The sequence below is a fragment of the Martes martes genome (assembly GCF_963455335.1).
Source record: "Martes martes genome assembly, chromosome: 6".
Classification (NCBI taxonomy): Eukaryota; Metazoa; Chordata; class Mammalia; order Carnivora; family Mustelidae; genus Martes; species Martes martes.
This window is the reverse complement of record NC_137893.1, coordinates 75472515-75487513: the sequence shown is the minus strand read 5'-3', so window position 1 is coordinate 75487513 and position 14999 is coordinate 75472515. Positions and strand designations below refer to the sequence as shown.

Genomic DNA, 14999 nt, shown 5'->3' with positions numbered 1-14999 from the left:
TTATTTAATAGTTAAACTAAAACGAAACATCAGTCCCCTAGAAAATGGATCCATTTCTCTTAAGTAATCACTATCTTTTCAAAAAGAGATTCACATATTTTCAAGTTTACTAAATATTCAAATCACCCCTAGAAAGATTCAGAATGTCATTAAAAAATAATATCCTAAAGGGACCTGTTTTGAAAAAAATATTGAAAAATGAATTCTAGATGTTTAAACTTATAGATACACACAAGTACAAACCCACCAACCAAGCAGAAATGCATAAAAACCTGTCCTGAATTCTCTAAATTCAAGTGGCCTTGGGATAAAAGTCACAATCGATTTATAGAAACGTTCATTTGAAAAGCAAACCACAGGAAATTATTCACTTCTCTGAGGCTAATAATTTTCTGTTATTTTTGTTTGATTTTTCTTCTAAAGGCTGCTGGCCTACACTTGTGTGTATTGAACTCCATTCTGTATGTTTTGATCATTTTTCCAGTTCGTCAGGATCATTGAGTTTGAAGGCAATTCTTTGAACACAATCACACACACTCCCACTTTTGGGGGAGGTAGAAGTGGCAGCAGGGAGGAGTACTACCCTTATAAAAAATATTTGTTTCTTCCTGTTTATAAAGAAATGTAAGTTGACTGCAGAATGTATAGAAAATACAAACAACACACACACACACACACACAAAATTAGAAAGACCCCACAATTTCAAATTCTGTTTCTCCATTAACAGCTCAGTGTATTATATGGCTCCTAGTCTTCCTTCCTTCTTCCTTCCCTCCCTTCCTATTGTCTGTCTATCTGTCATCTATGGATCATCTTTCTTTCTTCCCTTTCCTTCTTTTCCTTTCTTTGTATCTGGTAGTTAGGGTCATACTATACAGTCTGTTTGGTCATCTAAGTTTTCTTTCTTGTTATTTACAAATCACTCTTCAAACTTAACCTAAGGAGTAGACAATCAGCAGTTCAAAAAAGGTGCCTGGGTATCAGATCATTCTTGGGTATCAGATTGACAGAGTTAAGATAATGTTGTGTCTGTTTTACTTTTGGTGTATCATACTCAAGCAATCAAATGAGAGATTAATATATTGTTAGTATGGCACTGTTTCATTGTCTTTTTAAAACACTTCTTTTGTGATTTTCAAAGTGACTGAGTGAAATAATCTTGTCCCCATCTGCTAGCCTCTCACAAAACCCAAACTTGCCATTTCTTTCCCCATTTCTGAACAGAAGCACATATTATGAAAGCCTAGAGCCCCAAATTTCTAATATCTACCTATGCTGTATAGAATCATAGTGAGGCCAGGGTAAAAGGCATCACCTTGCTCCTTCCTCAACCCCCCAAAACCACAGAAGCTCGGCTTCTATTTAATTTTACAACTTTTACAAGTTCCTGCTTAAGAATTTCTTTTGGACTAGGAACACTGCAGATTTTAAAATGATGGAAAACTGTTGTCTACCACCCTTTTAACACCTTAATTTTGTCGACCCATAAAGATTAGATGACTTGCCCAAGGTCACTGAGCTTATTCCTGAACTTGTGACACCGGTGCCGCACATATGGACTCCCTCAGGATCAGGAATATTAGCCGGTGCCCCTCGGGGACCACGCGTGTCTTGACCACTGCTGTATCCTCAGCATCTAGCACATCTCCAACCCGGAGCAGGACTCAATAAGATCTGGGAAATAAATGAATCAACCAATCAGCTCTCCTCAAACACTTCTTGGACTATCTGGAAACTGGTAAGGAAATGTGACATCTCCTTAGACCCCAGTTTATTCTAAGTAAATGAATAATCAATTATAATAAAACACTTCCGTCGTTTTCTAAGCAAATGACAGAAAAGGATGGGATGGAGACTTGCTGCCATATGTAAAAAGACTGAATAAATGATCAACACCTGAAACGAATGCTGACATAGGCATATGCCTCCCATCAATCACATGCAAGTTTTTATCAGCGGCAACAGCATTCCCTACCAGTGAAATACAGTTTTAACATTACATTGTCTTCCCCGTTAGCTGCTGGTACTGGTCCCTTTTTTCAGCCTTCTGGTAAATTCCTCCCTCTTGTGGTCACGGAAGGGAAAATAGATGAGTTTATTTTTAACTTCGGATGTTCAGGTGAAAGTTGCGTCTGATTCCTCAAAGGTCACTTCTTATTATCCCCTTTTTCTCACAACGCCTCCCCCATTGTATCATACTGCTTCCCACTTATGCCCACACACGTACGTGCGGCACGCATACACACCATAATCATCTTTACAAAAATTTCAAGTCCCCGAGTCAAAAATGCAGGGGAAGAAAATTGATTTGTTCCCTGCCCTCTGTTGGTTCAGAAGGACCGGGACCTTGTTTCTAACGAATCATGTTGAGGTAACAATATTCAGACCAGCACAAAGGAGGACCCTTTCCTGGGGTGTAATAAAGGAAGTATTTTATGCACAAGATATGTCTGCCTAGGAGAACTGAAGTTATCCAATATGCTTCAGGTTGTCTTAATCAGCCTCAATGGAAAAGAAAGCCAGACAATGAATGGAAGGAGAAGTGATGACGTTGTAACAGAAACGATTAAAAGAAAAACCTTCCCTTCTGATCATCCTGCTTCATCTTCCAATTCTGCGGTACCCAGGCCACCTGTAATGGACTCACACCATCTCTCTGGACTCGCATCCGTAATGACATGACAAAGAAGGCAGCTAAGGGGCAGGAAAATAGCATGCTTTTAGCACCACAGTGTAGATACACAGGCCAACAAAATAAAGGTCCCGAGATCCCATAGTCCTATCTTCGAAAGAACAAACGAGAGCAAGACAAAGAGCCGGCTCAGGACACCGAGCGCTAAAAGCCCTCCAGAGCTGAGCGGTGCTGGTCAAGAAGGCTCGAGATTCAGCGTGTGTCTTTTGATAAATGGTGCTGGCAGGTGCCCACTTCATTACGTGCAGTTGCGCTTCCGCTGGGGAAGTGGCTTCTAATAGAGACAGAGGGCTGGGCTTCGCGATCTCCTTCCAAACAGCAGAAGGATGAAAACCAATGTGTCTCTAAGGATGGCCACCAGGTATGCAGGAGGAAAACCTCTGAGCACAGCAGCCTCCCACGTAGCCTCTGGGAGAGTGCCTTGTAAATAAGCGAGCAGAGGGCAAACCCGCAGTCCTGCGTGACATTTGAATGAGGCTGCTTTAGCAGCCACGACTCCGCGAGGATTGGCTGCCGTTGTGTGGCAGGAAGTGGGGGAGAAACAAACTTAAAGCTCGCAGGAGGTGAGGTTTGTTTAAATAATAGAAAGTAATTAGACTGAAGACAAAAATCAGTGATGGCATTTTATAATTACAATTAATTTAAAGGTTAATTTCCTTTGGTGCTAAAATCTTATTTAAAACATTTACCAGGAAAGGAAATTAGGATGTTGCTATCAAGAGGCATAGAGTGCTTCTGGGAATCCATGCCTATTATCACTTGAAAATTAGGTTAGGCCCAAAGTGGGAATTTCAATTCATTTTTGTGTATAATGGATGGTGGTCAGGCTCGGAGGCGGTGAGGTTGGCTGGGGCAGGCAGTGCAAGATTTGCATTTTTCTGTTTGTTTGTTTATGGGATTAATTGCAAATGTTTCCAACAAAGGAGCCTAGTCTATACATGAACAATCCTGATGTGAAAAGAAAATTGGATATGGATTGCTTGTTCCCTTTGTAACTAATGAAGTTGATGTTAAGGAATTCCCGATAGCGGAAAAGCCAAGGGAAGCGCAGAGTAACATCCATACGCCTTCCTCTCGGAAGTGATGGAATCCGGGGACAGTGTTTCTGTTGGCTCCAAACATGCCAATCCTATTCCCTTCTCCCAGTTCCCACATTTTCTTTTCATCACCCTGTTTCTCAACTGGACATTGTCATGTCTCAGGTTCCAAATGCTGTGTGTGTGTATGTGTGTAAATATATAAATGTAAAATACACATATACCTCATATACCCTACAGTATATACACATACGACTCAGCAGCTCATCTCCCTGGGAACTTGCTTAATAAAATCAATGCATAACAGGAGTAACAGTCAGAAATAACTTCTTCACAATAATTTTTCCCATTCACTATGCCTGTGTAGATTTGCTCATTTTAAATATTTCATTGCTATCATTGGTCTGTAAAACCATCCAAGAAATATGGAACTGTGCAGAATCTTAGAGCTGTAAGCAATATTAGCAATCACCTACTTTAATCCCTTCTTTTTACAGTTGAGGAAAGGGATACTTGAATTGACTTTCTCTAAGTTAAACAGTCATTTAGAGGCAGAACTGGGAATAGAACCTAAGTCTCCTGATTTAAATATGTTTTCCACATCACTTCTCTGAGATAATCAAGATAGATTCTTTCAACGCGTATTTATCAATAACCACTCTGTGGGAGGCTGTGTGTTATCACTGGCGGGGTGGTGGGGAACCAAGCAGGTACCACCTTTGCCTTCATGGTGCTTAGAGTCAGGGGTGCATTTCACACGAACTACTGTAACTCATAGTGAGAATTCAGGCAAGACAAAGAGGTGTGGCGGGAATGCACCCCATATGTCTCATCCAAATGAGAAGACTAGCAAATTCTTCCCTCAAACGATGACATTTTGGCTAAAATCTAAAGGAGATGTCAGAGGGATACGTAGAATTTAACAAATACAGGTGTGCCTTTGTTAAAGAGGACTGCTTTTTACTACAATCCCTATCGACCAAATGTACACCACAATTCACACAGGAATAATCTGAAGCTCAATAATAATAATAATAATATATAATAATAATAATAAAATAATAATAATAAAAATAATAATAATAATAATGAGCTCAATAGAGCAAATCTCGTTTCAGCTTTCACAAACATCAATAAAAATGTTAGAATAACTACTGGACATTCTCTTTCCTTAAATTGCTACGGTCCTTCTAAAGAGAGGATTAATTTCAGCTCCAGAGTTTTGTGATTTTCCTTTCTGGAGAATGCAAAAGGACACAAATATATGTTAGCAAGGATTATAAGACAAGGCATGCATGGTTTTTTTATTTTCTTCAATATGCTTGCATTCATAAATGGGCCCACCCCCTAATTAAAATCTCTGCATTTAAATGGGCCGTGCATTCTAAGTACACCCTGGATGTCAGCGGGGAAGACATGCCCAATCATGTCTGGCTCGCCCACCTATAGCTTGTAATAACGGTTCTCTCCGAGTTTAACTGAAAGGCATGTCATATCTACTTGAAAGCAAGTCTGAGAGGGAAGAACGAAACGGATTGGTGAATCCGGTCCATCCAAATGGCGTGACACAAAGTGAGACCAGGTACCTTGAAGGTGAAATTTGCTTAGTTATCTCATCCCATTCTGTATGCTTCTCCACATCTATTGAAGGCATTAAATGTGCCTGGATACATAATTTTCTGACTCTAGCTTTACAATTTCTTGACCTCCTCAGCACTTGCCACTCTTGTTACCACTCACTTCATCTACCCCTTAATTTCCTTCCTCAAAGAGGCTAATTTGGGTCACCTTCACTGTGGAGAAAAGAGACTTCTCCAAAATTAAAAATGCTCTGCCTGACTGTTAAGTCCTGTTTTTTGGGGTTTTTGTTTGTTTGTTTGTTTGTTTCACCCTTCCACTTTGTTCCTCTGTCTCCCTCCTCGAAAAACTTCCCTTCATCCTTATTTAGGAATTTCACTCCACAGGAAACTTTGTTTTTCTCGTTCTTCGAATCGTTCCACCTCTCAACTCTGTCCAGTATAGTCATGCAATGATGCCCCCACCGGCCCCCTGCACTTGAATCATGCTTGGATTTTCAACAGCCACACTTGATGAGGCTCAGGCTCACTTTCTCCACTGCTAATCCTGGGTTGCTGCACACAGCTGGAGAAAGTCTCTAAACATGGCTGGATGCTCTCTCCTGCTCAATTACGCTTTCACTTCCTCCCGTGGACTTTCCTCAGGACCTGTTCCAAACCTAGGCATGGGTTCTGAACCTAGGCTAGTACTCAAACCAAGAAAATTAAGGCTATCAAACATGAAAACCTTCCATTTTTCTCCCAGAACCTGAAAAACTCTCTATACTGGAAATTATCCTTTTGTCTCCTTGCAACCCTACCTAAATCTGAGAGGAACAGTTACAGCTTTTTTCTTCCTGAGTAATCCTTCACCAGACACTGAGCTCATCCTCTCTGCCTGATCCAGAAGGATAAGTTTTCAGGCTCTTCATTCTGGCGCACTCCACTGGATAGTTCTTTTGGCCTATCTACAGGTTGAAATCTCAGAGACCACAAACAAGGCTGGTCCCAGCCTGTCTCTGGCCTTTTAAATAATATACAAGGTGATTTCCCAAAAAAAATAAAATAAAATAAAAATAAAAAAATATATACTTGAAGTATGAAAACTCAGTTCCATATAGATTCCCCCCCCCGCCTTTTTTTTTTTTTTTTTCGAAATTGTGTCACACAAGATATTCCTGTTGCTTGTCACACCACAGTTAACCAACAGAGTGGTCAGTTGAAGGGTTTCCATAGACCTATCTCAGCTCTCCTCAGCTTCTGCTGATGACCCAATACTATGTCATTCCACACAATAACTCTTGGAAATTCTAATATACAGTTCTCACCCTTTCAGTAAAGAACCTAAATATGCATTTTAAATTATTTTCTTCATGGGGCACCTGCATGGCTCAGTTGGTTAAGCAGGTCATGATCCCAGGGTGCTGGGATCGAGCCCCACATCGGGCTCCCTCCTCAGTGGAGAGCCTGCTTCTTCCTCTCTCTCTGCCTGCCTCTCTGACTACTCGTGCTCCCTATCTCTCTGTTAAATAAATTTAAAAAAATCTTTTAAAAATCATTATTTTCTTCGCATAATTCCCCTTCAAAAAAGATGAGATCCTAAATCTATCCATGGTGTATCTTTAAAAGGCATGCATCTAAATATTGCATATGACACTTGATTCTGTCAATGACCCTATGAAGTTGGAATTATTTCATTATCCCCACTTTAGGGAGGACAAAAGTCAGGCTCAGAGTAGCTGTGACCTTCTTGTGGGTACAATTCTGATAAGAAGTGAAGGTACAACCTGAGCCAGGTCTTCTGACTCCAAAGCCCTCAATCCTTACCCTACTTCACCCTTCCCTGTGATGTATCCAGGGGTGACTTATACTATTGGAGAATTGTTTGATAGTATCATCCTGGTGTCCCCAGAAAACCAGCATGTGTCTCTTCAAATCTCCCAAAGGTACTACGTTCCCTCAAACCAGGCAGAAATAGGCAAGAGCAGAAAGACAGAATACTTTGTCATGTGGAACTTATATTTTATTTTTTATTTAGTTTTTAAAACCCAAAGCTTTACATGGTTGCTCAGGCTATTTCAAACTAAAAAAATATTTCTTCTGCTATGATACCATTGTAGTGATTGCTTTTCGCTTTCATTTTTTGGCATATGTAATTGCATTTGGTACTGAGTGTAAAATATTGAAGATCTGGTTCTAATACAACTAAGAGAGAAACATGACAATAAGACCCTGAGAAAACACATCTGCTGAGCAAGGTTAGGAAGTGAAGTATCTGCACTGATTTAGCTCCTAAGTCTCATTTCATTCAGTGTGGGCTCTGCCTTTCAGAAGCCCTCTCTATTATCAGAGTCATTTTAGTGACCTTAAAGCAGCAACAGGGTAAAGTACCCCTACAAAGGGTTGTTTCCCTAATCAGAAAAAGAAAAAAAAAAAAGTAACTCAGCATCCACTCAGGGATTTTAGCCCAGACCAAACCCCTCAGGTTCACACAGTAAGCTGAATTGCTGCTACCAAGCAAGTCTGTGTGGGAGAAAGGTGGTTCTTTTGAATTTGGCCTATGGTTGGTTATGCTCTAAATTTCTTTTGTGCAACTGGAGATAAGTACCCTTGAAATTCTCACCTGCAGAGATAATGGATATACACTCTGTTTTCATAGGCCCACACAAATTCTTTAATGTCTTTCAAAGAGTTCTCCTAAACATTTAGGCTGTTTTCTATGATCTGCCTTTTAAAATTCCCCTCATGGTCTTTTCCAGCTCTGTTTCCAAAAGGGAGTATGTTGACTAGTGGCTTTGTCATTAATGACCAGGATACCATTTTATATTGCAATACCTCACTATCAACATGTACTTTAAAAAGGTAATTTTCAGTTTACAGAACACAGTGTTCATGATTGAGAAGTTTAAATAAATAGGAAGCTCACAACAGGGAATATATTTTAGCAAGGAATAGGTATTCAAAAAGCATTCTTCTCTCACTTGATAATTTTTAAATTCCACTATTATTAATGTTATTAAATCATAGTTATTAAACTGATATGGCACTTTACTAATTTAAAATCATTGGACCTCCACGGGTCTCCATAGTTCAGTAGATATAAATACACCCATGTTGCAGGTAGAAAAACTAAGGCAAAGAGAAAATGTAACAGTTGCAAAGAAAATGATAACATTCCTGAGTTATCTTCAAAGGACCAAAGGCAAATCCCTCCAATGAGGCAAAAGTTAAACGAGCATAATTTTTGTTTTATTTTGTCACCTTCTGCCCCACTAGGATGGTGTAAACTGGCCAGAAAGAGAATCATGGTTTCCCTACCATTTACCATTTGCAGCACTTGATAGGATTCATGGAAGAATGACTCACTGGAGTCACTTTGAGGCCAAGAATGTCTTAGCCTCTCTTCCTCTACTCCTCTTGTCCAAGGAGACTACTGCGGTGGTTTCTTCCCATTGGCATTCAAAACTTTCTTTTATCTCACAAGACCCAGTCAACAACTAACATTCTAGATCTTCTAGAAAGGGTCTTCTCTTTATTATCATTGAAGGTCTTAAGGAGGAAAGAGTGAAAACAGTTGAATTTTACTTGGGAATTTTACTAACATCTTCCATACTCCAATGATTACCTAATTTTCTTGAAAGGCTAATAGGTCTAGAGAATTCACTCAGTAAAGACGGTCTTCCAGGAGCCAAGACACTGTTCTGGGTTCTGGGCTACTGTAGCAAATAGCAGGAAACAGTAAAGTTCACCCAGCTTACATTACAGCAATGGAATCAACAAAACAAGTAGATTGCAACGTCAGATGGCAGTAGATATGTTCCAGTGAAGCCCCAATAAAGTTGAGCCAGAAGAAACTAACCTCTAAAAATCCCAGCGTGTTTCCAACTGGCCTTGCACCAGTCAAAGTTATGTTTCCCTTTTTACAGGGATGTCCTGGCCCTTGCCCCTTGAATATGCCACTTATCACTTACTGCATTTCCGAATGAAGCCAAGCCCGAGCTCCCTCCTGACATTCTTTACTCTTCTGTTAGAAGCAACAACACTCTCTTAGTCAACACGTTTCTGAGTCAACTTTGAATCTTGCCTTTTCCTCTCCTTCCCCCATATTTAAAACTCGGCATGTAGTATGTTTTCTACCTCTTTCTCCATACATCTTGAACTCATTATCATCTTTTCTTTCTCATTCTCCTAATCCTAACTTAGTCCTTCAGTAATTCCTATCCTTCATATTTTCCAATAAGCCTTGAATAATAGACAATATGCCAAGTGGTTATGAAGAAAACATTCCTCCTTACTTTGAAAAACACCATTGTAATCAGAGTTGTACGAGATGGGGCTGAGGATATAAGTAATTTTCGAAAGAAAGATCATTTAAATGTTTATGTGATATCCTTCATAAGTTAGCAGACACAGAAGAAATGAACTAAACCTTGAAGGACACTCACCTTATTGCCTCTGAAAGATATGTTACAGAAAACTAAGACATCTCACGAGTAATCATCACTGGCAAATCCAGCCTGCACGGGGTTTTGCTTCGATCATTGTTCACTTCAGAATATTCCTAGAATATTAGATTGGAAATGAGAAGAAAATGAAAAAGTAAATTTTCTAGAAAGAACAGAGGAAAAATTCTGGAGAATAAATAACAAAGGGGAACATCTATGACCAATAGAAGACTCAAAACAACAACTCAAAAAATGTTTGTTAAATGAATAATGTAAAAAAAAGCCTGAATATTTTAGATTTAATCCAAAATGTGATGCAAAGCCTTTGATAACCTCCTAGTAATTTATCAGAATGGCATGAGTGAAAAGCAGAAACCACTTTTTCAATATACTTGGGAAAGAAATAGAGTATCTACCTTCTAGTCTTGTCCTCAGCTGTTGTGTGCCCCCAAGCAGTCAAGTAATACTGCATTTATCTGTAAAGTGTAGATAATTATTCCTACCCACTTTAGAGTAACTTTGTAAAGATAATTGATATCACCTGAAAGGGCTTTAGAAACTATTAAGTATCATGCAATTGTTTAGAACTTTATTTTTATTTTCAGCAGTTAAGGAGATATCGGAGGAATAAAAGGTACTCTTTTTTCAATAATGCGGAGATGAGCGATGATCCAAGCATCTAGATGCTATCATAATTACTTAGAAAATGACCTGTCAGGTGTTTTATGGCCCTTATTGCTCAGAAAAGTTTTATAGCGTGTGGTACCTTCTTTAAAGCCTAAATAAATGTGATTATATAAAGGAAAAGGAAAACAGACCAAAGTGGTATTAAGGGTGTTCTAAAAATGTAAGTTAACCCCACTGACTCAGTTTTTTTAGCAAGAAAAAAAAAAAAAAACTGGTTTCCTCTGCTTCTGCTCTCCATGCACATGGCGTCACAAAGAGTTCCAGATGTAGTTGAAGCACATCTGTAAATGTGCAAGGAATCGAGTCTACCTATGCTGATCACCAGAATATTAACTGTAGTCGTCAGTTGGACCCAGTATATGGCTGTTCCTCTCCCTGGGGTCTTCAGGAAAACAGCCCGACAATTACGGAGAATGAATATAGGTGGAAACTGACCTTCACAATTTCCTTGGCTGTGAACTCAGGCATATTTATAAAATATACAACAGAAATATGCCCTTTGGTTGTTGTTTAAATTTGAATGCCCCCCTCATGAGTGAAATGGTAAACGTCCATCCTAATTGATTCAGATCCTCCTCTTTTCTCATGTTGGCTTTGAGTCCCCTGCTGGTAGAGCCTTTTTATGGCTCCAGATGATCTGAGTGATCAGAACAATGGCAAACCTTCCAACTTGGGTGGTTGTAAGCCAGCTCTACCACACCCCACACCAGCTACATCATGGCTAATAAGAGCAAGCCCCAGACAACTCAAACACTGTTCGTGACACATACTCAAGGACACACCTCATTTCCCCTTTCACCTTTTCTTTCTTTTTTTTTTTTAACTTTATTTATTTGTTTATTAGTCAGAAAGAGCACACAAGCAGAGGGAGTGGGAGGCAGAGGGAAAAGCAAGCTTCTTGCTGAATAAAGAGCCCGATGTAGGACTTGATCCCAGGATCCTGGGATCGTGACCTGAGCTGAAGGCAGATGCTTAAACAACTGAGCCACCCAGGCACCCCTAACTTATTTTATTGAAATTCAGTTAGTCAACATATAGTGTATCATTAGTTTCAGATGTAGAATTCAGTGATTCAGCTTAATATAATGGCCAGTGCTCATTACATCGCATGCCCTCCTTAATGCCCATCACCCAGTTACCCCATCCCCTCACCCACCTCCCCTCCAACAGCCCTCAGTTTTTTCCCTATAGTTAAGAGTATCTTATGGCTTTTTCTCATGTCTTAGAATGGTCTACATTGCTCCCAACTCAAGCTTTATTTTCCATTTTTGGTCCTGATTCTATCCATTGGACTAGAAGATTCATCTTGGTTTCTTCTAGTTATCCCTTGGTTCATTCCATAATACTTGGTTTGTAATTACATCTGTTTTTTTCTGCTATCCATCTCAAACTCCTGGAAACCAGCCAAGGAAATATTTCATAACACCATTAAGAGCAATAAAGCTGAGTTTGACTTAGATCTCAATTTCAGTGAAGGAGACCTTACCACTTACATCTGCTGCGATCTCATTCTACTCTAGCCCGCTCTATTCTCCAGCACCAGGGTAGGGACCATCGTACGGAAAAGGAACCTCAAAACAAGGAAACTCTAATGCTGTGAACACCTCTCAGCAAACTAATCCTTAACTAAGTCTCATTGTTGACAAGAGCGAACCCAAATGAAAAGGAATTTAGATATTATCTGCAGTGAATCTCCAATCACAGGCAATAATTTCTCAAAATACAAATTTTAAATATAGTTGCCACTCAATTACGGTATAGCTCTCCTGGTACCACTTATATTAGCTAATGTACAAATGTGGGTAATTCAGAAAACAAAGGAGTTTCCTTCTCTTTTAGTCCATCTTCTGTAAAATTCTGTAAAACTGGTAAAGTTTCATAGTTGTCCCAAATCACATGCTTCCCATTTTTCTTTCTCCTACGCCACATGACTTAGAAAAATTATAAAGAAAATCCTGAAGTTTTTCAGGGGCTTTTAATTTTCTTCTTCCATGCTGTATGTCTTACCCAGGGCTCTACATGCTATATTTCATTTTATCCTCACACTAATTGTATGAAATAAGTATTTTAATTCCTATCTTAAGAGTGTTAAATGATTTAAGGTCACACAGCTGGCCTTAAAATGGTCAAAGCAGTATTTGAACCTTGATCCTTCTAACATCGGGGCCTTTGTTCTTACACTGTTCCACGTTTGATGAGAAGAGAAATTCAGCCTCAAAAAAGTGTTCCCAAGATAAAAAGGAATGAGGTATTACACTATAAAAATACAGGGAGGCACCTCAAATGCACAGTATGGAGGGAGAGAAGCCAATCAGAAAAGGCTACATACTGAGTCCAACTATATGATGTTTTCGGAAAGGCAAAACTATGGAAACAGTAAAAAGATCAGTAGTTGCCAGAGACTGGGGGAGGGTGGGATAAAAGACAGAAACCAGAGGATTTTTAGGACAGTGAGACTCTTCTGTATGAGACTGACATTGTGGATGCACGTCATTATACGTTCATCAAAACACATAGTTTCAAACACCAAACCCTAATGTGAACTCTGGACTCGGTGATAAGGATGAATCAGTGTAGATCCACCAGTTGCAACAAATGTCCCATTCTGGTGTAAGCTGTTGACAGTATGAGAGGTTGTGCATGTGCGGAGACAGAAGCTATATATGAACTCTCTGTACTTTCTGCTCAATTTTGCCATAAACTTAAAACTGCCCTAAAGAATAAAAATCTATTAAATAAAGATCTCCCCCACTAAACAGACATCATAGGCTTGATGTTACTTCACACCTTGCTTGATTTTCTACCTGTGGCACGTAAGATACTAAAAAGAAAATAAAAACTAGTCAAAGCTAAGCTAGTATAGAATGTGACTCTAGAAGTGAAGCTATCCTCAGGCATCCTAATTCAGTCTCAATTTCCCTTTCTCTCTCCTTCCTGTCATCTACATTGCCTGCCTTTCATTGTTTTACCTCTTTTATCCCTACCACACAACCTTTATATCCAGGAGTGGAAAAGAAAAAAATAAAAACAAAATCTTTTAACAGTGCTCTAAGTATTTACGGTTTCCCCAACTACTGCTTCCAAAACCTAGTGGTGTAAAGGAAACATTTATTATGCTCATGGGTCTGTGAGTAAGATTTCAGACAGGACACTGTGAGGATGGCTTTTGTCTGATCCCTGATATCATGGCCCTCAGCTGGGCAGACTCCACGACTGAGCTGACTGAGCAGGTTGGGGCTGGAATCACTTGGATGCCTTTTTTCTCATGTTTCTGGGTGGTGAGGCTAGCTATCAGAGGGAACCTCAACTAGCTGGTTGGTCAAAGTACTTGCCCATGGGGGTCTCCATTAATCTCTCCATGTGGGCTAGTTTGGGCATGGTGGCTGTGTGCCGGGAGAGCATCTCAAAAGAGCAAGGGGAAGTGCATTACACCTCTATGATCTAGTCTTGGAAGTCATATAGGATCACTTCTACCGTACTCTGTTGGTCAAAGTGACCAATAAGTTGTACCCAGGTCCAAGAGGAAGGGACACAGACCAAAACCGCCAGGTGGGAGGAGTGTCAAGATCATACTGTAAGCAGATACGGGATAGGAGATATTGTTGGAGCCATTTGTGATAGACTCTATCACAGTAACTTTTGTTATATCTTGTTGTACCTCAAATACTAAGTATGTATTGCATTGAGTATTCAGTTAGACTTTATTTCTGATTGCCTATTTCAGATTATAAACCACAAAATGACAAGGACTGCCATGTTAAGTTAATTTACACAAGTCCCCCCATAGCAACTTGTCCTTGTCAATCGTAGTATATGATATTATTACTAGTGCTGCAATTGCTGATAGATACACTTAAGTAATCACTATTTTTTTACATTTGTAATGTGTTGCAGAAAATCTCCACACTAACCAAAAAGACATATAGCATCTTTACTGTGCAAGTGAATTTTATTACTCCAATTAGGTCTTAGTTGCTTGAGAGGAGTACATAATTTCTTCTCCCAAATGAATAGATTCTTGTGAAGCAATAATTGAATCTCACAGTTGAGTGGGGGAAGTCACTACCCTGAAGGAACTATCTGGTTTCATCCACAATTAATCACTTTGGTTTCAATAGGTTATTACACGGTCTAGATGAGTAATCTGTGTAAGATCTTGATCATGATCGTTGACCTCTTTTGAAAAGCGAACTAATGAAAGCACTTGTCCCTTTTCAGTTGATTTCATAGGTGGCTTTGATTCTTATGGCTATCAAGGGCCTCAGAAGACATCTCATTTACAACTACAGCCTATGTACATGTAAGTACTGTACTTTGGAGATAATCTTCTGTGATCCTAAAAGATAATTAAGTAAACAATATTGTGGCATGAAATAGATGGCAAGGAGCTTTCCTCCAATTACATACTTCCAGTATTTTCTCTTCTATTAATATTGTCTTGACTAGGATAATTCTATAACATTTTCTTCATAATTCTTTTTTAAATTTAACTTACCAAAATGCCATCTCTAAAGTTACCTTTAGTCTTATATATAAGTATCAAAAGTATCAACTATAGAGCTAAAAGGCCTTTATTAATAT

General features: G+C 39.3%; 1 protein-coding gene across 3 annotated transcripts in view; it reads left to right on the top strand.

Moving 5' to 3' along the window:
• Positions 1–14722, top strand: part of NKAIN2 (sodium/potassium transporting ATPase interacting 2) — a gene marked incomplete at both ends in the record, with an annotated part of 994683 nt that extends 979961 nt beyond the window's left edge. For all 3 annotated transcript variants that reach the window (XM_080806156.1, XM_080806154.1, XM_080806155.1), the window contains one exon: positions 14637–14722. In XM_080806156.1, the coding sequence (XP_080662282.1) occupies positions 14637–14722 (86 nt within the window). The remainder of the gene's footprint in view (positions 1–14636) is intronic.
• Between the last annotated feature and the right edge of the window lie 277 nt (positions 14723–14999).